This window comes from Trichoplusia ni, chromosome 12 (genome assembly GCF_003590095.1).
Source record: "Trichoplusia ni isolate ovarian cell line Hi5 chromosome 12, tn1, whole genome shotgun sequence".
NCBI lineage: Eukaryota > Metazoa > Arthropoda > Insecta > Lepidoptera > Noctuidae > Trichoplusia > Trichoplusia ni.
The window spans coordinates 435920-459515 of record NC_039489.1 but is presented as its reverse complement, the minus strand read 5'-3'; the positions used below and the strand labels follow the sequence as shown (position 1 = coordinate 459515).

The following is a 23596-nucleotide window of genomic DNA, read 5'->3' as shown; positions in this document are numbered from 1 at the left end:
AGAATTTAATCATTGTATCGCGGAGGGTTTCTTAGATATTAAAGTTATTTGCATAAGACATCTAGACATAGATCAAGCATTTGTCATGTCATCACACAAATGCTTGTTATAGATACACGGGGCACGTGGGTTTGGCGTGGCAACCTTTACAACCTGGCTATCCGTGCAATCTCAGTTTTCAAATATCACAATAAGTAGGTAAGTATTAAGAGTTATTCACTGTCGTTTTTGGTTTAGAACGCTTATTATTATTTTTTGTCATAACTTTTAACGATAAAATATTTTTTGGGCTATCTCATAAGGCTCTCTAAACCGCCGATGACTAGCCCGTACAAAGTTCCTAAGTAAAGTCTTCTATCGACCTCTCCTCTTGGCCACTCATTTACCAAGCGAAAGTTCTACAACAAAAACTTTGTCGTCATGAGCCAAAATCGCAACGGCATCAAACACTTATTAGGAGCCTACAATACTTTGCACCTAATGACTATCACAAAAAATCAGCCAAGCGCGAGTCGGACTCGCGATATAATTGGTTCCGTTAGAAGATAGTCAAGAAAGAAAATCATCATCATCCTCATCATTCCTCTGACCTTATCCCAATTATTTTATTTGGAGTAGGCGCAACATGTCATCTTCTTCCATACCTCTCCAAGAAAGAAAATCGTTCACATCTTTATGATAAACACGTAGCAAATGAAAAAGGCAGTCGTGACAACATATGGGGAAGGGCATTTCAACTTATGATTATGATATTATTACAGCAACAGAAATAGGTATAGATACCATCTGCGAAAATGCCTGACTATTACGGTAAATAAGAAACAACTACTCATGTGGCGATGGGTAGAAGTAGAGAGATCTAAAGAGACGCAACTTCTGATACCTGCATGGGAGGTCTCGGGGTGTGGGCACATGCACTGGTACCTACTTAAGCTTGGTAACAATGGGACGGGCAAATGAACAGACAGCGGAGTCTCAATAATAGGGTCCCGTTTGAACCCATTCGGTACCCTAATAAAAAAAAGTAAATGAGCTATTGCGATTGGTCACACTCCGTTAAACAACAGTAGTGTGACCTTCGATTGGACGCGGTCGCAGCCGGGCGCGATTAGTCGCGTGCAGTGCGTCGCCGCGACTGTCGCAATATCATTGTCTGCGGCTTGTATGGACTGATTGAAATATAATTGTGAGGTTTTCAATTAAATTGTGAGGTCGACTTTTAGTCTCGATTCGTTAAAGAACAGAGAGGTACATATTTAAACTGGTTTTCGGTGGTGTTTAACTATAGTACTGAACATGAGATCATTTAAAACGACTTGCAACTACTAAACTACTTTAGGTTCTTAAAATTCGGAGTTAAAGGTCGCGTGTCCATTTTTTCGGAATGATAAGGAAGTCAAACAGCAGATATTTAAAAACACCTCGGGCTTCTTCAAATGTATGAGCCCGACGGGACCACTCTGTGCGACTGGCTGGAGTTAATCAATCTGAGACTTAACGTAAACATCCCCGTATAATAAAAAAGAAGGAATAAAGTATTTTTCTCAGGTTAGCCATACTGGCCGTACTCCAATTATGAAAATTAAGATGAATTTCGAGGTGACATCATTACCCCTGCATGACAACACACTCGTTTGGCCCCGAATTAAAACAAACGAATATCTTACTAATGTTGACAAACTCAATGCCTAATCGTTTGTGTCCTTTGACTATTGTCTAAAAACATGACCTGCTTCTATTGTTTTCACACTAGTTTGGATCAATTAGATGAACTGTAGGTACGTTTGTAGGTATAAAAACGGTAAATACATGTAACTACACTTAGAATGAAAAATCTTTTATTTAATTTTAAAGTGCATGTTAACTTAATCGGTAAATAACGTCGGCCCCTAAAGCATAGTAACATTTCTACAATCATTTCATTGAAAGCGCTTAAACATATTGAAATCACATTTCGTTCCGATACTCCAAAACTCTTTAAATATTGTCCAGGACTTGGGTTGCATTACAGATAGATGCGGTATGGTGTATTCGGGTGAAACTGCCTTCATTTCTTTGTAGCAGAACTTTTGAGCACTGGGTAGCAGGTAGATCAAACCTGCTTATCTTTAAGCATATAATATATACTTATAATATTTATATTAATTATTTTGCTGTGTCATTATGGTTAGCCATGCAAATAAAAGACATTTATAGTCGACAAATTGAATTTATTATTTATTTACAAAAATAATCCATCAATTTTGTACATAATAAGCTTCTTCGATCGTCAATTCGTTTTTTAGTTTATCTTAATTAAGAAAACTAACAAATCTTAAGTCAATTTGAATCATTGTTTTGGCAAAGTAATCTATTATACAGCCAAAAATAGATTGAAAGGAATTATCAATATCTTACAATAATGCTTTGTTTCAAGACTTCGACACTGAAATCTGAATTATTAAAATTATTCAATTGATTGTTTCAAATGCTTTCATTGTGGGTTTTAAAAAGCTGTTTCCACCTTTTCCTTTATGGTGTAAGTCCATCTCTCCCAATTTGAAAAAAAAAATATCTAATCGTTCTAAAACCAAACGAAAATCGTATAAAAAACAACAAATACCTCCAGACACAAGTCAGACAACATAAGACTGCTTAAAAAAAAAGAAACGTCAAAGGATAAACAGAAAAAAGAAACAAAACAAAATGGCGTATGAGAATATTTATTAAATTGTAGAGATACATTACGTTGTATGGACGGTTTGATGTGAAAGTGACTTGTGAGCATACATATGTACATATTGCACAGTATTTATTATCAAAACTTATATCAGACAACGCTCCCACATGATTCTTGATTTAAAAAAGAACGGACAATCGTATTGACAAAATGTTCATGTGAAATCTTTCTCACGCAAAGTAGGTAGACCATGCAGAAATCGAAAAATTAACAAATATGCAGATTTATTTAAACCATAATTATTTAGCTATGTGTGAATAATGCTACGAGTAACACAGTTATTCCATTATTTCCGGGTATTAAACTATTAAAACTCGGAATCTTCACATATTCTAAATATCCATTCAGAAATGCGATGACAGAATTACTTGGATTTATCAACTAATAAAATATATTTTATGAATAATATTGCATTTTTAACTATATTAAATGCTAGCACGTTGATAAAGTTTTACAACCGTATGTGAAATGGTCATAATTCTATTGTGGGAAAGAGATAGTGCTATATTTGTATAGCTACATCCCTTTCCTCACTAGAACAATATGGCTCCATTTTGCTGTGTAGAATGTGAGATTGTACTAAAAAGTAAACAAAAATTATTAGATTTCTCTAATACATGTAGCATTTCAGTCGAATAAAATTAGAAAAGAAAAACATTTTTTTAAGCATGTTTTATTTTCCAAGCTTTAAACTGACTATAGCACTATATTCTTATGCGTTTATTATTTTTAAGAAAGCTTATTAAACTAATCAAAGTAATTTCATTGGCACAAATTACTTTTAAGTACAATCTCTCACCTTCATACAAATATTTAACAACCAGTCAAGTATGTACAATTGCACATTAAAATACAATTAGTTGAGCCAATTCAATAATCCCATTATTAAGTCATCAAAATATTCAGATCTTTGGCTAAGCAGACAGGTAACACAAATGTCAATTTTCACATCAATTTGTTGTGACACTTCGAAATACTAATTATTATCTTTTTAAAATTTTAATGTACTAATAATTGAGTATCAAGTGGTAGACAAAAGTGAGGTATCTTGAAACAATTAAACAAGACCAATTAAAAATGTCAGTAAAATGTGTTAAAATTTTAAAATTTTGTACCTAATTAGTGTACAGTTACAGTTTATGAAAAATTACTGGGTAGCCGTCGTAAATTGATGGCAGCTCAGTCATTTAAAAAGTAACTTGAAATTTACTTTATAAAATCGCTCATCTCCTCCAATCTCGGCCGATTGTTCTGACTACTAAGGCTAAGGGTTATTAAAACGTAATTTAAAAGTATAAGTTTCCATGACCCCACTTCTGCTACCAGTTATCATCAAATGTTATTATAATCTAGCTGCCGACTTGATAGGCACTGATACAATACAACATGTACGTGTGATTGTAAAATTATGCGTTTAATAAATAACACCAACAACCAGTGTTGAACATTGTATGAAAACAGACGTTTAAAACACGCAAAGAGGTTTCATTTAATAGATGGCGACAAATATTTGAATACCAGCCGCCATTACACAAATTCGATATTCAAATCGCGTTCCAGTACCGAGGTAATTTTAAACATCTCCCCCAGAGTAAGTAAGAAGATTCATGCTAAACTACCTTCTCATGAGGATGGAACGCTATCAATATATTAATGTATATCATAAGACGCAATATTATCTATCCCTTTGCTAGAATTATACTAGTTTTCGTCTAAAATGTAACGCAAAGAGGTTTTGAAGTCCTTTTGTTACATACAACCAGACTAGACAACGAAGGCACTAACTCGCAACAAACTATAAATATTATAATAGTGTTTTGAAATACAAAATCGATTCTAAACTAAAGTATATAGAAATAATTATAATTTTAAAAGATATCTTGATTCAAATTGACACGTTGAAGTTTTTTTTTTGTAATTACCTAGATCATTCCAGGTACCATATTAATCTTTCTAGGTACCATAATATTATAAATAGTCATGTACATCAAAACACTATTATTTTCCTTAAAATTAGATATTAATTAAGCAGCATGCGTTTATTAATCGTCAGTATCCCGAAAGCAGTCAGTGCAGAATTGTCTTACAGATACAATATTGTATAAAAATAAAAACTATATAAAATATTAACAGAGAAAGCGAAATAAATACTAATATTTGGTTTCTATGAATACTATAGGTGTTGAAATATATACCACTTACTAACATGCATTATAAATCTTATATTAGATATTGCGTTTTTATCCGTAGATCGGATTGAGTGTGAGAATTGTATATTTGATTAATATTCTGACAAGCATTTTAGGCTTCGTACAAAAATTTCATACAATTTCTGACGTCCTTAATTTTGTGACATAATATTATAAAAAAACCCTTTTTTATCAATGAAATGAAGTTACATAATAAATCACGCTTTTGTATAAGTACAGTATGAAGACGAAATCTTATTAATATAGGTTAAACAAATATACATTTTAAGTAGGTAGGTAATAAGCCAGTCATGTCGAACACAAAGTCATGCAACATATAAAATTAATTTTAAAACTAAGCATAAATCGAACTTACCTAAGGACCAAAACCTCTTAGGCGTCATAACATCTAATATTTCGCATAGAAAAATATCTATAGTACTATAACTACATTAACATTAATAAAACGAACATTTTCTATGAGAGTCCGGTCGTCAAGTTCTTCTCATGTTGAATTTGGATGCGAGAGGCTCATCTGAAATTAAAACAAATAAATAAACTAAAAATATGTAAAACAATTGAGTCCAAACTCCTGAAAATACTAAAAGAAAACGCAAAAAGAATCTCTCCGGCGGGGAATCGAACCCCGGTCTCCCGCGTGACAGGCGGGGATACTTACCACTATACTACCGAAGACTTGCCTGCCGTGACGAAATAACATATCATTTAATTTCTCCCTTTATATAGTTTTTTAGTACTGAGATGGCACAGCCTACACAGTTGGGGTACGAAGTATTATACAAGTAACTCATTGAAACCAAATGTACCCAAATCATCATTAATACAAATTGAAGGAAAATTAGGTGATCTTGATATTTAACTATTATTTTTGAAATGTGTTTGAAACAGTTGTAGGTGGTTACAAAATTATAGTTATCTATAAGATCATAAATATCATAATACAGCGTTAATTATTTGGTTATGTAATATGAAATATCGAATATACCAACACAAATAAATTCAACCGTGTATCAACAAAATATGCATAAAACTGAAAATGAATTAACTTAAATAATCTGTTTTTATTAAAAGATAAAAAAGTCACGATTTAGATAATTATTCGGCACAAATACACGATATAATAAATCCGATTTTCATTAGAAAAAGGAAAAAGAATCTCTCCGGCGGGGAATCGAACCCCGGTCTCCCGCGTGACAGGCGGGGATACTTACCACTATACTACCGAAGATGTGAGAGGTGTGGCGAAATTTTGGACCAAGTGTTTAGGTACTAATAGCGTCTTAGTTTTTCATCTTTCGGGTTCTCAAAGGTACATATTTTTGAACAATTGACGTGATTATTTATATTACAACAGTAATATCGAAGTAGTACCAATATTTAAAACTAAAACACTAACACCGAGGATAAAAAAGAGCACAGAATATGAACTAAACAGAACGCAAAAAGAATCTCTCCGGCGGGGAATCGAACCCCGGTCTCCCGCGTGACAGGCGGGGATACTTACCACTATACTACCGAAGATGTGAGTGCACTTTGCGAAATTATTGACGAGTTAGAGTAAAACTACTACAGCTGGATAAGTTCTAGTATTCGACTTTTACCACCAGTGCACTCTGTACACTTATAATCGCGTATATATTGAACAAATTATGCTTGTCATTTAGGTTTTGGAGCCCCTTAATAATAACTAACCAATCGGAACACTTTTAAAAGTCCAGTAGTTGTTTACACGGGACACAGGTGACATGTAAAGATCATGTTAAGAGTTTTAATGGTGGTGTTAGTACGTAGCAAGGTGTATAGTATTGTGAGCACACTGTTACCTCACGTCATCACGTGTCGACGGACTGGTTCGCGAGCGAGCCGTCCCACGCCGCCTCCTTATGCAGGGCCGCTTGGCGTTTCTTCTCTGTAATGTATAAACAATGATACTTAATGTTTTATGCTCGAGCTGAAAAACTTTTACAAGATTTTATAAATACAATTTTTTGTAAGTATGGATATTTGTTACTTCTTTCAAGCAAACCCCACTAAACGTATCTGGATGAAATTTGATGCACAGGTAGTTTATAACCTGGATTAACTAGGATAGTTTGTGTTCTGTGTTTTTACATCAGATTTGTAGCGGGCGGAGCCGCTAGCAACAGGTCTTAAAAACATTTAACATTTTTCAACAATTTGTATCTGTGATTCCGTTTACTTACTATAATAGACACTACTCGAACATTTGTCGTCGCCTCGGCGTACATTTTTGTCTTTACTGAAGCCCTGCAATGGTTTATTCAGTCTCTTTCCACTGAATGCTAAACCAAGCTAACTTCTTAGCCTTCTTAATTACTATATTGTGTACTGACCCCTAGCGATAGTAATAAGTCTCCTCTCCTCGGCCCGCTCCTGGCGCGCAGTGCTGAGCTTGACGCCGAGCGCGCCCGACACCAGCCGCCGCGCCAGTGCAGTGCACGTCTCCGGACGCTGTCTGTAATGGGACATAGATGTCGTTAGTGTTAACATAGTAATGGTGCGATTTTAACATGTGCTTTTTATATTAAACAATTTCTTTTTTGTATAATGAGAAAGATAATTGGTAAATTTTGTTGTTTTTATATAGATTGTGTCAGACGGAGAGTAATGTTTTTGTATCAATGTAAATTTACTTGGAAAACTTATATCGCGATGGGCTGAACGGCGAATCGAACACCAGATATCACTAAAACATAGATCGACCATTTTTTAATAAACTAATCATACTTTAAGAATAAAACTTTTTTTAGCTAGATACTAGATGGCGTTGCGTGAAAGTATGTTGCATACATTACAATTTACCTATAAGGCTGCAAGAACTCGGCGCACTTCTTAGCTTTGTTCCTGGACTCGAGTGTGGCCGCGTGGAGCGGTCTACATCGCACCAACGGACGCTGCGTCGATAGCACTTCTGCAGCTGTAATAGATGGGAAACAGAGATTAGTCAATGAATGGTGTTCGAGTTTTAGAGGTGGCACTTTAAAAGACAATATTATTGTGATTAAATTACTAGGATGGCATATTGTTTCATTATATTTACGTTGCTAATTTAGTTGCTGGAGACAAAAAAGGATCTGGAGTAAATAGCAGATAATTTTCTATTAAATTATTGCGGTCAAACGTTCCCTATATGGGAGAATTCATCTGTTCCCAGAATTGTTATGCTAATGCTAATATTATTATAGTAATAAACCTCATTAAACGAAATATGTTCGTACATTTATGAAATGAACGAAATAATGTATGTATTACCTAGATACAATTATCTTAAGCCGAAAGGAAGCACGTTTTGAACAATTATGCAATTACATGTGCAGGTTCTGAATAAATATTTATAACAAAGTTTTAATTACGATCGTTAACAAAAGAATTCGACCCCGTAAGAGTTTAATTATTATGTATAAATACTTTATACATTATGACGGTAATAAAATGTATATTTTTGTAACAATTACGTAGTATCTCAAACAGATACATAGAGTATTATGATAATGAGTATTTGTTAACGTAATAGTTACGGCAAATTGGTTTAAGCAGCGGTTCTCAAATTTATTTGTTCTAACCATTCCCATAACAAAAAAAAATAACGTCAACTCCCCCTTTTGATGAGCTAATTAAAAACCATTATAACTGGAAATCCTCTTCTCTGAGGCACTCTGGCTGTCTGCTTCGTAATATTACTAGAAGCACAGATTACTAAGTAGTTACTTTGCACTACTAGTGACGCAGTTAGTTAATTATATCCTATTAAAGGTAGTTAGTTAGATATTATGTTTTGCTAATGATCTATTGCCAAACTTTCATGTTTCAATACATAAGTATTTATAGTAAACATTCTTTACATTTTTTAAATAGCCCGATACATTTATTGGCCTCATTCCAAGCATAGCCACGCGATCTGAATATGAGGTTTTAATGTTTGCGTTATACCTCGTTAATGTTTATATTAGGTTGTCAAACAATATGGCACGATTATAAATCAAGACCGGCAAATAAGTGTGACGTCATAGTCTTGCATCTCTATAGTGAACTATGTAACACCTTCGTAATAAATAAGTAGATATGTATTTAAGTATTTTACACCTCATTTCCATTTATACAAATATACATGTAAAATGGCCAGTCGCAAACTAAAACCACAATAATTTTAATGTTTTCAAGGCCTCAATTACATTTTTATTGAACCGTGTAAAATTACTCGTAAAAGCCACCAAGGTTATAATCGTAAAATAATACATTAAATTCTTGCATAAAATTTCGTGTATCATACAATTATTATGTTTAAATCGATAAAATCGAAAATAACAACTAATAACAAAATGGCGGGTTTTCGTACTACAGCTGAGTACAGCCTAGATTTTGGCGCGCAACCTCGCAAGGAGGTTCGATGACCCGAGTGACGCAACGGTGCGGCGAACAAGTAGAACGACGCCCGCGCCACATCGCGCCGAGTTGTTCGCAGCTCTTCACGGTATAAAAACAGTTCTAATTTCAATTTTTATTCTTTTGAGCGCCATTTCATAATTCGTACTGAGTACTAATTTAAAAACTTTTCGTTTTGGTTCATTAATTGTTTGATTTATTTGATTTTATTTGAAAAACAAAGACTTTGTTTATTAATTAAAACAGGTCTAGCTTGTAAGTAATATAAATTCAAATTTTTGACGTTATGTGTCCACTGTATAACGATATTGCATCCTTTGCATAATGAGCCAAACATCCGCTACTTGAATAAAATAACAGCCTGTTTAATTAAATTATATACATATACATTAACATAAGTGTTATATTGTCTGTTTCAGTACATTTAACAAGTATTGACAGTTGACACAGATTACTTACAACAAATATGGCTTCTTGTAAGAACAGTACCTTAATGGACAAATACTCAAAGCCACAATATACTTACGAAATACATAATTTATGCCCCAGATTTACCGGGAAAGGCAAAACGGAACATACATACATATTCGTATTATGAAAGTTGTCGCCATATACGAATGCAGTAGAAACTGCATAATTTTCATTGCCACTTGAAACCGCTAATTAGCGTGTATTTATGATTACGGAAAACTAAATTAGGAAATGTTTTTTTCAAAGCCAGGATGTGTAATTAAAATTAGAAGTAAAATACTACTGAACATTAATTAATTGTATCATTTGTATTTTTTATGCTGGATTACTTAATATATTATTATTATGTATTTTTCCAAGCCAAGCGAAAAGGAAAAACATCTTTAGATGTAACCTTTAGCTACCATTTTATTTTCATCTTTCCTAAATTGTTGTTTTGCAAATTAAAAAATGCTTTCAACAGGACTTGTTTCACAAATGAATTTACGTTTATATCAACATGATATTTTTTATAAAAACCTTTAGGGGCCACTACCCTGTACCACTACATTCTAAGGTAATATTATTGCAGTTGTGTAAGTAGCGCACTACACGGCGTAGAGCAACATCTTTCTTCAACCTTTTAAAGGTAGGCCATAAGCAAAAACAGATGCGTGTCACACGTTGATATACAACCATAAATGACCATAATAGTCACATTACCGTGATCAACGTTGCGTATAATATGCAAGTATAAACTATAAAAGTCGAACACCGAACCAAAACATGGAGGAAGTTCGTTCAACCGCGAACTGTGTGTTGCGTAGAATATTGGTCTAAGCAGACAAAATTCAACGAGGTTTTCATAGACATTTAATAATGAGAAAAAGTCCACGACTGTTTTAATCACTGTTTCTGACCAATAACAAATACAGAAAATATTTCAACGATCAGCAAAAATGGTAACTAACTGCTCCATGGACATGATTTCTCTTCAATTATTAGCGCTTACAATTGGAATCGAGTTCCTTTTCGAATTGACACCGAGATTTACTTTGGAACCGGACACTAGCGTCAATTCGTGCAACGGCACAAATTGGAACTACGCTCGATCGAGCGCTAAAGAGACTTCATACAAGATATCGTGTCGATGGAGACCACTACTTCGATTTTGGTTTGCTTACATAGTACCACTTTAGGACCAAATCAAAATAAAATCCATCTAGTTTTGAGGGCTAGTCTACAGGTTGTCGTTGAGCAAATAACTCATAAGTATCTAAGTATGAAGTCTAAAAAAGACGCTGTCTCAGAAGTTTTTAGCTACGTTAATGCTTGAGTGAAACGAAAATCCATTAGTGTATAATTTACCTCTATTTGCATTTATCTATTAAACTATTAATAGCATCAAACAGAGCTATAAAAAGATTTAAAAAAATGTTGATGAGGCCTAAAATAGCCTTGTAAGGCAGATGTTCATTGCAATTTTAATGAATAGAAACTTGACTCCATTTTTACGCTTCAACAGGTCCAGGGGAAACTGGTTTAAATATGTTGTTATGGTCCTTTTTTGTTTACAACTAGCCAGCTGATACGACTGGCAGCTGGTTGGTGCCTTTTGCTTTATTTGTTCCACACTCTATGTTGACATATCTATATTAAGGGTTTTTAAAGTTTGGGGATTGGAGGACTTGGGGACATGACATTTTTAGTTGCAATTGGGGAGGCCCGTGTCCAGCAGTGGACGAATATGGGCTGATGATGATGATAATGATGATATTTTTAGTTTAAGGAAGATATTTTGACCTCTAAGTAGCAGTATTCAATTTTTTGTAATTTTCCTTAAAGAAACATGAAGTTTCGCTGTTATAGGCATACAAGGAATGTTGTAGCAGACAGCCGATCTAAGGAGTGCCGAGAACCGGAAACATAGTACTAGCTTAAGTACTAGGTACTAATCTAGGAAGGGCATCGGCGATTAGTCGTAAGTTCTTAACTACAGAAAAACATGGCGGAAACGATCACTTATCGGAAGATGAATAAACTTTTATTCCTACTTTATATACTTATAAGAATATCAATATGATTTCTTCAATTCGTCACACTTCAACATCAGGTATGTTCGATAACATGTTGAATGTGGATTAATATTTTTCTACCTTTGATAATTAGTAGAGAAAATAATATCATCGCTATTTTATACGAGGTCGATTTGAACGGTTGATAATGATGGAGTTCAAAAAACCGGTAAATATGAGTGATGCGACTATTTCGCACACATGATTTACATTTACAAATCAGCTTATGAGATTAAGGAAAAGAAAGACGAATTGAATTACAGGAATGTAACGGTTTAACGGATATATAGGACTGCCAATTGCGTGCTTCGAAGAGGCACATTGAGAAGAAGAAGAACAGATAGGCAATCAGAAAGAAAAACATTTCAAATGATAGACAAAGATCTTAAAGAAGTCAATGATGCAAAGCAATAACACTCATCAAAAACTAGGGAAACTGTTCAACTCCGAACAAAACCAATATTTAACAAGAAACATTCAATTAAAGCGCACAAAAACCACATCTACAATAGTTCATACAATTATATTCGAGGAAACATTGTGTTTTGTATTGTATCATCACCAGATGATGCCGGCAAGAAACTGTGTAACGTAATTGTTTAACCATGTAACCTCGAACGCACGTTTATTGTAAGAACGTGGTACAAAAACCAACCTTACTCCCTATGAAGGGAGGGAGTAACATGGTAAGATGTTACCATGATGATGTGGCTGCCTGTACAACAGGAATGTTAGATCTACACGTAAGTACTTTCACTGGCGCAAATACAGTGCATGGTGTAATCATTGGGTGCGATGCTTCTAGGAATTCCGAAGGGAAGGGAAGAATCGTGCTGGGAAGTCTTGGTATAGGAAGTAAAGTAATTAATGTGGAAACATCAAATTACTGGCATACCTCATGATATTTCTAAGCTTAAGCAATATCGGTGATAAAGTGAAAACCTCTATTGATAAGTAAACCATGATGGACGAAAGAGGTATTACAAAAAAAGACCTACAAGCAGCCAGATAGATAAGAAAAAAGAGAGGTGAAGTAATTAAATGAAAAAACAGAGCCTTTTATACATTGTCGTTATTCTAACATGCCTGTAACTGAATATTACACTAACCTCTCACAGAGCACAAAAAAACAAACAAATTCATCTCGACAGACAAACATTTATTCCGTCTCAATCGTACAGAAATATTATGACAGTTGCATCGTTTCTAATGCATTCTTGAGACGCAGAAATGCGTGGTCTCCGTCCAACCATCCGGAAAACAAACGTGTCTAAGTATCATATCCATGTCTAGTCTTACAAGAGTGGATCTTTCAACGAGCGATAATGACATATCATTGGCTAATCCGCTTGTTTGACTTGTAAGAGATTTGTCACGCGACAATGAACAAGCGTATTGCAAACAAAGATCAATATTTATGTTGATTATTAAAGAAGTTTTAAACTACTCGTTCTGTTACGCAGTGTTAAATATGGCAACGTCTCATATTCGGAAGCATGCGAGTTTTTCATTTTTTTCATTGTAAATAATATTATAAGGTGGGTGATTCTCCGGAAAAAAGTAACACAAATTAAGAACATCATTATCCTCACCACACTTTACATACTGCAGATTGCTAGGTTTAATATTATTTTTACCTAAGCTTGGAAGTACTACGGCTATTATTAGATGAAGTAAGAATCAAAACATTTTAAGCATCACAGTGAAGTGAACCAGTTGGTGAGGATAATGATATCACCTTAACTAGTGTATTTTTTCCGAAGAATCACCCAGGTACAAATTATGCTATTGAAAATGATGAACTAATTCAAAGGACTAGATTTCCTAGACAACTAAATAAATAGCAAACTTATTTGCTGGACATAATAAGAATCTTCTTTCTTCTCGATTCATCATGGCTTCCGGGGCTGAGGAATGTGACTGTACGAAGTCGCGTTACGGAGCGGCCTTTCGGAGCAACATCGACACGGCGATAATTGAGAGGTATATTTGTAACTAATTTCTTTTACAAACGAATACGCAGTGACTTATTAGCGTGCAAATAAGTATACTAACACTTCCTACTACAAAAATTAAAAACATTGCCACAAACTTCAGTAATACGGAAACATATAACTGTTTACATTTACATACTAAACTGACTATCCTTCTAATTGAAATGTTTTCACATAAATTAAAATCCACAGACTAATTAATGTTTTGATCGACAAGTAAAAGTCGATTACGTAATTAATGATCCTGCATACATTGATATAATGATTAATGGTATTTTGATTGGCAATTTACATACATATTCATTTCTACTATTAGAATAATTCTATAAGGTCAAGTTGATACAAAAATTTTAATAATTTTATTGCATCAAGAATAATGTAATTAACGGTTCAATCTGTGCCATAAAGACTATTGCCATTCTAGAAGCTAGATGGCGCTATACACTGCACTCTGAAGTCTAGCTGCTACAGAAGAAAGAGTCCTGTCAGGGGAACCTTTTAAATTAAAATTCCTCTCTTTTGCACCCATGACATGTCAAAGCCAGGGCTCAAACAACAGCAACATCTTCTAAATAAATCCTGTGTAAGGAGGAATCATCGGATTGGCAAACGACTCCGCTTTCAAAGTAATAATACCAAAGAGTTTTATATAAATAGCATATAAGGAAGAGGAAATCTATGAAGTTCGAGATGTAAATCCAATGCTATTAAAGCATTCCACGATCGACCTAGAATTATCCGTGGCCAGACCATTAAATACATTCAACCTCGCACCACGAAACATACGTAATGTTTTCCACACATTTCGCAATACATACTCAGTTTTGAAAGCAACTGTTCGAATGGTATCAAGTTCAAGGCGGCAATGTAACGCGTTCTGAATAAAAATTTCGATGTATCGTAAAGTAGGACGCGCTAATGAAAACGAGAGTGGGGTGTGGTGCAAAGTTCTAAACAAATAGATATTATTTAGAAGATACATCATGATTGCAATATATTGCGGTGTTATGAAAAAAGTGTATTATTTTATTGACCACTTACTCAAAGCAAAACAGAGTAAAATCTATGCAATTGAATGATTTCTCGAACCGAATAAAAACGAACGGAAAAACACATGAATGTGTCTTTTTGCGAATTTCATAATCTAGAAAAAACTACGACATCCGACGCCTTCTCCAAACTCCATGAGTTTGAATGCAGAACCCTTTTAGACGTAAGTCGTAAGAGTCTGAGTCGTCTGGGACTTGTGTTAAACTATGATCTATTTTCCAAAAGGTTTTCGGATTTCAAGAGCTCAATGATAAGCTTCTCATTCCGTCATGTTTATAAATACAATCTATTTGGTCTCAATAAAAAACCGCCTACTTCTATAACTTGGACCGCACGAAAAGCTAGTTGCAGTTGCAAAACCTACGACCGATCTTGATCTCGAAGCATTTACGTAACTTACGATTATCGTGAATTGCAACCAATTGCAAACATTGCAAGTTTGATGAAATGTCTTACTTAACTACAGAAGCGTCTGAAACATTTAGTTCATTGGGTAAAACCCCGAAAATTATTTCGTAATGAGGTTGACAAAAAAGGTTTAATAAATAGGCTTTGTACAAAACAAGAATTGTTGGAGCGCAAAAGTGCAGCAAGCCACCTTTTTGAATAAGATTTTTGCCTTTGTGATAGACGTGGCCGTCTCTCTTAAATTAGTGTCTTGAGTACTTTAAGAGTGGTCGGCTATTAGTACTTGCGTAAAAAGTCTCTGAATATAATATTGTTAAAACAGGAATAACATACAACCGACTTTAAATAAAAAACTTCTGAGCCTAACTTGATGAAAATTTTATGGGACTAAATGAAGGCTATTTCACGTTAAATGAAAAAATAATCAACTGAATCGGTTCAGCTAGTCTGAAGTTCTGAGAAAGCGAATTGAGAACCTCCTACTTTTTGAGGTCGGTTTAAAAATGTTCTAAATGGAAATTGGAGACTAAGCAATACGAGGAAGCGAGACACCATTTAACACTGTGTTATGCGCCATCTCTCTCCCACGATATCCTGTTTGTTTCGTTGTCATTTAAAACATGATTATTCATTATGGTAATCTGTTCATTGTTGTCTTCGGAAGCAGATTAATTGAGTTAAGTGAGCGTGATGTTGTTGTTTTGCGAATACATTTCGCGCGTCATTTGATTTATACTCTTACATTATAATGCGTAATACAATAACTAATGATTATTTTGATACGAATATTGTTTAATGTTTACAATTTGTCAAGTATTTTATTCGTTATATTGTATTTTTGTTTACTAAAATAAAAAAACAAAGCAAGGAGTCCATTTATTTAAGGTAGGAAGTCTACAAAATAGGAGTTTTTGAAAGTCAGCCTATCATTTTATTTTGACAGCACCCCGTATGACGTATCGTTCACCGCCTCCTATGTTTTCTGGCTACGAAGAAGAAACAGCGCAACAAGCTGTAACTTTTTTATAATATTAAATGAAATAATTACATGAGTTTATGCCTAATCAAGGAAACGTTGCAAATTAATTATACACTGTATTAATTTGCAACGTTTATCACATCATTATATTTATAACAATACATCACATATCCTACACAAAATTACGCAACAATATTTTGATTGGTTACCAAAACCAGATATAACCAACAAGCATCATTTTATAAAACCACAGAAACATTTCAAAATATCAAAAGTGAAAATTGCCTTAACGTATCTAAATGTCATTTGTATTTCCGTAATAGTTCACGAGTAATCAAACCGCTTAACACCGTATGACGATAAAGGTCATAGGAAATTGCATATGGTAACTAAACAACTTGCTTTTAGAATTTTAGACGATACTGGTTGTGTGCAACGGTTTGAGAGATTTCTCTTCGTGCAGCCTTGCAAGATATAGATGAACGACTGAGATACTTGATTTTTACAGGTAGTTAAAAATAGAAGTCAAAGAGGCCAGCCAATTGTAAAATTATTATAATCCAGCTGTAACTGATGGCATAATAAAGATAAATTAATACTATTTAAGCACCGGTTAATCAATTTCAGATATAATAGGCATTGAAGTAGTTCTTTAATGGAGACCTATTGGTAGAAGATCTTTCAGATACAGAAAATCCCTACTTACTAACTTGAACTACTTGAACAAAATAGCTCCCTTTTTATGTTACGACTCTAACACTACGGAATTTAATACCTGTGTCGCGAGGGATTTCACAAACATTCATGTCACATGCCACAATTACCCAATACATGAAAACTATGACAGCAATGTACCCACTGAAAACTAAGGATGTAAAGTAGGATTTCAAAAGTACAATGGTATCAGTGAAAACAAAAAGTTGCAGAATTACAATAGCCATGAATACTTGCTCAATACAAAACAATGGCTCATTTCACGTTTCCTTTACATTCTGCAATATTCACAATCATTACAGGCATTCTAATTTTCGTCTCCTCGACACAGATTTTTTATAACGCAATAGATCTTAAAATTGTGTTGGTATAAGACAAATGTGAACTGCGTGGTTACATCAAGTAGGGTCAGCAACAAAAGTCCTTAATAATTTAGACTTATGAAATGAGCTTTGATATCTGGCGGCCTACTCTACCTATTAAATCTAAAGGTAACTAACTTTTGTGAGAGAAGGACGACGCGTCCCTTAAAAAAGTGGTGATCAGCTGCAGTATACGCTGCATAAAGTCTGTTTGTTATTACATTTTATTATTATTTTCTTTTACTTCTGTTTATAAGAAGGACTCCAACACTTCGGAATCACAGACTCAAAACAACATTCGTGGAACATACAAATCTTAGTCCTACGCGGGGATCGAACGAACAATTCATAGAGCTCAGTGGGTGTAGCATGGTGACCTATAAAACTCGCCTATCCGAAAAAGCCCTCGCCCGAAGTAGGATATCCATAAGGATTCCCCCGCCTTACAAAAAAAGCCCCCAGGTACATAGTCCGTATGCTTATTAGAGTCCATCGGTGCATCATTACAGTAAATAGTATGCTACATAACATCACATAACAAAAACGTAACGCTGAACGCTAACAATTACGTCACAAGCAGGTGATAACAGTCAGCTGATAAGCAGTGCATTACATTGTGCTAACAATGCTTGTCGGCTTATTGCGTAATGACTTAATGAGTTTAAGACGTACCTGCGAGCTATTGGTAAATGGGTAATCAGTGCTTTAGATGGGAAATCAATATTGAATGCATGGATAGCAGAGAAGTTAGCTCACGAGGAAGAAACCATTGTGTGCACCGTGCCGCGGGATCGGTCCCCGCGAAGGACAAGCATTTGTGTGATCCACGAATGCTTGTTCTGAGTCTGGGTGTTGTTGTGCAAGTGATTTGAATGTTTGTGAAACCCTCGCGACACAAGGATGAAATTCCTTAGTGCGGGAGTCGTTTAAAAAAATCAAATTTACTACTTATTTGCTATTTGCGTTTGCCTACTTGCGTTTACCCGGTGTTCATTGTAATTTAATGTCATCTACACGATATGTCGCTGGGCAAAACGTTAATTTCTTAATTAAAAGGTCAATCAATTAATCATTGACCTTTATGTGAAGGACAATAAAGAGATAATCGTTTATGAGACACGTCATTAAGAAGAGAGTGTACCATTTAGACTAAAAAAGGTCAAATTAAACATGAATAATCGTGAATCTTAACTACTAATTAATAATCTGGAGGCATGACTAGGCAATCCCACTATGAGAATAAATTTTTATGATTGCCCGTGGTGAGAGGCTTATACCGACTGTTTCCAAGGAGGTTAGCAGTTGTGCATCATCATCAGCCATGACTAACCCACGGCTTTGCATAGGCGTCTTTTTGTTAATAATATATCATTTTGATCTGTCTTGTCCTTCGCCTATATTTCGCTTCCACCGACTATACTTTCATACATCGTTTGTCCACCACATCTTCGGTCTTTTTTTGGTTTGGCGGTAGAATCCTCGTTGACATCCACCTCCTTAGGGAAATGGGTAGTGTCAGACTTTTACTAACAGTACTTGCCACGCGTTTGGCCAGTACGTAGCAATACATTGCAATTCATCATGCATGTCTCATCCTCGACTGTATTTTCCCGTCTAATTTTTGACCACCATTCAGTTTTAAATTAACTCCATCTACCGTCATCGTCACTTCTGGCTAAGTTTTAGTTTAAATACTAAGTTCTTTGCACCTCGTTAAAAGGTCTTGCCTTATCTGTATAAGCTGCGTTGCTATCTGCCTTTAACAACAATTGCGACAAGATTAAGCCCTTACAACGTGCAACCATACAAACCATACAAACATTGATGGTCAATGAAGTAATAGTATAGTGTAATTTGCTGTTGTCATTCAGTACGTTACGAAGCGGCGATGAGTTCACACCAGTTGGTATGTATGCTACATATAAACAACAATGTATTCTTGCACAAACATTATCTTGTCAAGTCACGAACGAAATTCCTATGTATGACGCGTTTTAATATACTCAGTACTTATAGTATCGAATAGTAAGAGTATCTCAATCTCGATATAAGATTTTGAGATATATTTTGGCGTTGTACTTCCACAAAGGCAATGATCCTGACCAATTACTGATTGTAAGCTTGTCACCAGGATAAACCCTCAGTAAGCAGGATCCCTGAATAGGACAAAAAACTCGCTCTGAGTATCTAGTACAAGTGACTTGAACATTTGTAAAACCCACCGAAACATAAGGATCAAAATCGTCAGTAGGGAACTCGCTTTCTTAAAAACAAACAATTACCTACTGTAAACGGTCATATTACAGGCGCTGATTACACAAACGTATTATCTACATGAGATGTAACAAGATTACATGTTCCAAGCATAACCGACCAATCAGACTCACCTAGGTCTAGCTCCACGCATCACCGCATCTTACTACCAACTCGGTTCATTAACTCCACTAATTAGTACTATGAAGTATTTATGCAATGTTTACGAAATTCGATCGAAAAAGGTTCTCCAGAAGATTCTTCGACCCGAAGCTTATATGGAATTGATTTCCATGATTTTATCATCGGAGTTCAAGTTGTGTGAACCACTTTCGCTAAGCGATATTGTAGGTCACCGGAAAATGCGTTTCCCTTATTTAAATTCTGTTTATTTTTATTATTGAATCGTTCAAGTACATTTTCCATGATATGTTGGAACAGTCTTATTGGATTCTAGCTTTAATTGTCCTAGACTATCTATTTGGTCTACATAGATCATTTTACTGTGTATAACAGTTTCTTATAAGAAGTTGAAATTAAAACAAATTAATCACTCATCCTCTAGATGAAATTTATATTATTATTCGTCAGTAGCGTAATTTTTTTAAAACAATATTTTCAAGGTCGTCGAATCTAAGTTCAGTGACCTTAATGCTTGTTATCAGGTTATAAATAATATTTGTCAGGTAAAAATGCAAATATGTAGTATTGATTGATGGCTATCTTTTCAGAGATATAATTTGAGTTAAAACTTACAACATTAATTTAGATACTTATACGCTTTTTTTGTATGAATTGACATAAAGCATATAGAAAACGTTTTATACGTTATTGATCTAAAGCCATATATTAAGATTTAATATCAGCCACAGATAAACATATCGTATACGATGCAATAACAATTATTAAATCGATAATAACAAAAGCCGCACGTGGCTTCCGTAAAAGATAAATAATGTTTATCGTGTTGTCTTGACTGAACAAAATATTGTTTTATATATATTGATACTCCCTCCACGTCATTGATAAGAAGATAAGAAAAGAGCAAACTAATATTATATTATCAATTTTAACCATTAAAGTCAGCTACAATCTTGCTGCTGCTACTCAGCGTCCAAGTAGTGTAAGCGCACAAAAAAAAAACTGAAATATTTCATCGATATCTGGATAAACAATATTAATCCATATTTCCAATGAACCATGCCATGGAATCTTTTGGATAACTTACTTAATGAACACTGGATAAACCTATATATTTCGAATAATACCACGAGATCTACCTACCTAAATTTGATCGAGTCGATTGCAAGTATTATTATAAAAATAATCGGATTAAAATTTTTGCCAGTCATAACATCAGTAATACAGAAGAAAAGGCATAGCGAAAATGACGGTAAGATTGACATCAAGTGCTAAGTACACCAGAAGTACACCTGACGTTCAGATAACAATTGATACTAATTTGCACTAAAAGTTAAAAACTATCAGAACGCCATTTACCCATGAAACCCAAGTAGTGTATACTAAAAAAAAAACGCTACCAAGTAACAAAACATCAACTCACCAATCTTAGCGCTGCTGAACACGATCAACGCATGCGTATCGTCCACCCACTTAATTTCAAAACCCGTGTCTTTGTATTCACTGAACAACGAGAACAGATCGTTCGTTTTAAACTCACTGGGAAAGTCGTACACTTCAACCACATGACCGAAAGTTTCGTCGTAGGGACCGTTGAAGAGGGCCTGGCCCTTCGTTTGGTACTGTTCGTAGTTGTTCTTAGGTTTTGTTATATGGACCTTGCCGACGGTGGTCGTTAATTCTTCTAGGAGTGAGGGGTCCAGGCATTCCCCACTGTCGTCGAAGACTGCATCCCAGTCGTTCTCTTCTCGCTTCAAAGAAACTTTAGCCTCTAACTTAGGTTTATGCTTCTTAAGTTCTGGCTCCTTCGCTTCCACTACTGGCTCTGGGTCAGTTTTCTCTATCGCTTCCTCCACGGGATCCGGATCAGATATCACTAACACATCAGAATGGAAACTCTGTTTTATGATCCGTTTGCTACTCCTATTAATCTCCTGCGATGCTCGCTTCAACTCATTCTTCTCGAAGTCTTCGTCCTTATCGTACAAATAATCGTTATCAATAATGTTATTGCTCTGATTCGATTCGTTCACCGCCATATTTTCGTCGGACTCATTTGACCTCCAGTCGCTATTATCTGCCGCGTTCTCGCGACTGTTATCCGTGAACTCACTATAGTAGTTGGGACTGTAGAATCCTAACTGTCCGTTGGCAAAATAATCTCCTATATAAAAATTCTCTCCTACTTCTATATCGTTATAACTAATATCATCACTAAAAGATATTGCACTATCACTATTTGGCACTTGGAAGCCTGAAGGCACGGTTTCCTTGATGTCGCTCGATGTGGGCTCGTCTATGCTCGGGGCCGTGTGAGATCTTTGATTTCTGAGATGCGGTGGAGTGTACACGTTACAGAAGTTCTTATCTATGGACTTTCTGGGCGTGCCGTGTTGCGATTTGTCTTTGGGCGCTGGCGACTTGGGACATTTAGCACCTTCTGCACTTTGACTAGTTCTGCGTTGATTGTTGGGTTCTTTGACTTCTTCCGCTTGGTTGTTGTCTGCTGTTCGCAACGCTCGCGGCACGTATACGGCGCGGTCGGGACGCCGGGGCTTCGTTGAACCAGATCTGAGAACAATACATCACATGAAACACAAACGTAATGTTGGACAAACCACGTATGAAGAATAAAAGATTGTGTCACATCGCAATTCGTACGTCATTAACCTTTCGCATAAATTGGGCTCATCGTAATAATTAGCTCATGATCGCATTCACAAATCAAAGATAGTAGGTACTTGTGATGCCGGTGTGGTGTTGATTGTGCGGCTATTACCGCAGCCACGTAACCGCAAGTGGGGCAAGGCCAGCGAACGCCAGTCGAACACGGTGCCCCTCTCTCTATGGCACACTTTCAACGTTTTCGGCCACTCGCGACTGGTTTGTGTAATTGAATGTTGTTGTTGACATCACTAGTTCTTTGTCTGGACCTAGTTCGGTAATCGTATTTTGTAACATCGCCGTAAGATCGTTAGCGGAAACTTTTGGTTTTACTATCGATATGTGATTAATGGATGTGTTGTTTTTATTCGAATTTTGGTGTTGTGGACATTTAAGGAGAATAAAGTCTGTCTTGTTAAGGTGATACCCACATAAAAGGCGCATTTGTGTTGCAATATTAATTTAACAATCCTATGCAATACTCCTTTTTGGTTTTTATAATTATATCACTTTTGAAATGTGTCTCAGACTGAGGGAAAATAAAATAATAACAAAACAGTTCACAAAACTCGTTGTGAATAATATCTCATTACTAGAAAGGATTCAAAAAAAACCTAATAAGTTAAAGAAGGTCACGTAGTGGACATGAGTAACTTAGAGCTACCGGGGATGCGTTTTACTAACATTTAAAATAGTAGTAGGTATATCCATTTTTCAAGTTTCCTAAAGCGAAATTGTTTGGAACAATCGAAGCTTGCGGTTAAAACAAAACGGTGTATTAGTAACTACATACATAAGCTCTATACTATCTAAATTGTAATGCCACTCCTATAGAAAGGACTTACAACTGCACGCTGATATTGCGCAAGACCAAACTATTCTGACATTTCTGTCTACACTGCAGCTTGCTAACTAGCTTTCGTAACAACGAATTAAAGCTTAAGTAACACAAGTCATTTATATCCAATACTAAATATGGATAAACTTAATATTGTGATTAAGGGCATGTAGCTGTTATAAACATTGGACTGAAGCTATTGGTTTGAATGACACGCATCAATGGCGAATTCATGTGCGAATTACAATTATAATATCACTTGCTAAAAATAGTGAGTGAAAACATAGTGAGAAACCCAGATACACCTGTCAAAATTTTCAAGGGTATGGTTACCT

At 35.3% G+C, this 23596-nt stretch overlaps 1 protein-coding gene and 3 non-coding genes across 7 annotated transcripts in view; all 4 read right to left on the bottom strand.

Annotated features, from left to right (window-relative positions):
- Positions 1 to 2686: 2686 nt before the first annotated feature.
- LOC113499717 (coiled-coil domain-containing protein R3HCC1L) overlaps positions 2687 to 23596 on the bottom strand; it is a 37583-nt gene continuing 16673 nt past the window's right edge. For all 4 annotated transcript variants that reach the window (XM_026880292.1, XM_026880291.1, XM_026880293.1 and 1 more), the window contains 5 exons: positions 21183 to 22330; positions 7753 to 7867; positions 7284 to 7405; positions 6753 to 6838; positions 2687 to 5443 (listed from right to left, as the gene is read on the bottom strand). In XM_026880292.1, the coding sequence (XP_026736093.1) occupies positions 6762 to 6838; positions 7284 to 7405; positions 7753 to 7867; positions 21183 to 22330 (1462 nt within the window). In that variant the 3' untranslated portion in view covers positions 2687 to 5443; positions 6753 to 6761. The remainder of the gene's footprint in view (positions 5444 to 6752; positions 6839 to 7283; positions 7406 to 7752; positions 7868 to 21182; positions 22331 to 23596) is intronic.
- Positions 5533 to 5604, bottom strand: Trnad-guc. Its single transcript has one exon. It is a non-coding gene; the product is annotated as a tRNA-Asp (tRNA).
- On the bottom strand, positions 6086 to 6157 carry Trnad-guc. The gene has a single exon. It is a non-coding gene; the product is annotated as a tRNA-Asp (tRNA).
- On the bottom strand, positions 6379 to 6450 carry Trnad-guc. The gene has a single exon. It is a non-coding gene; the product is annotated as a tRNA-Asp (tRNA).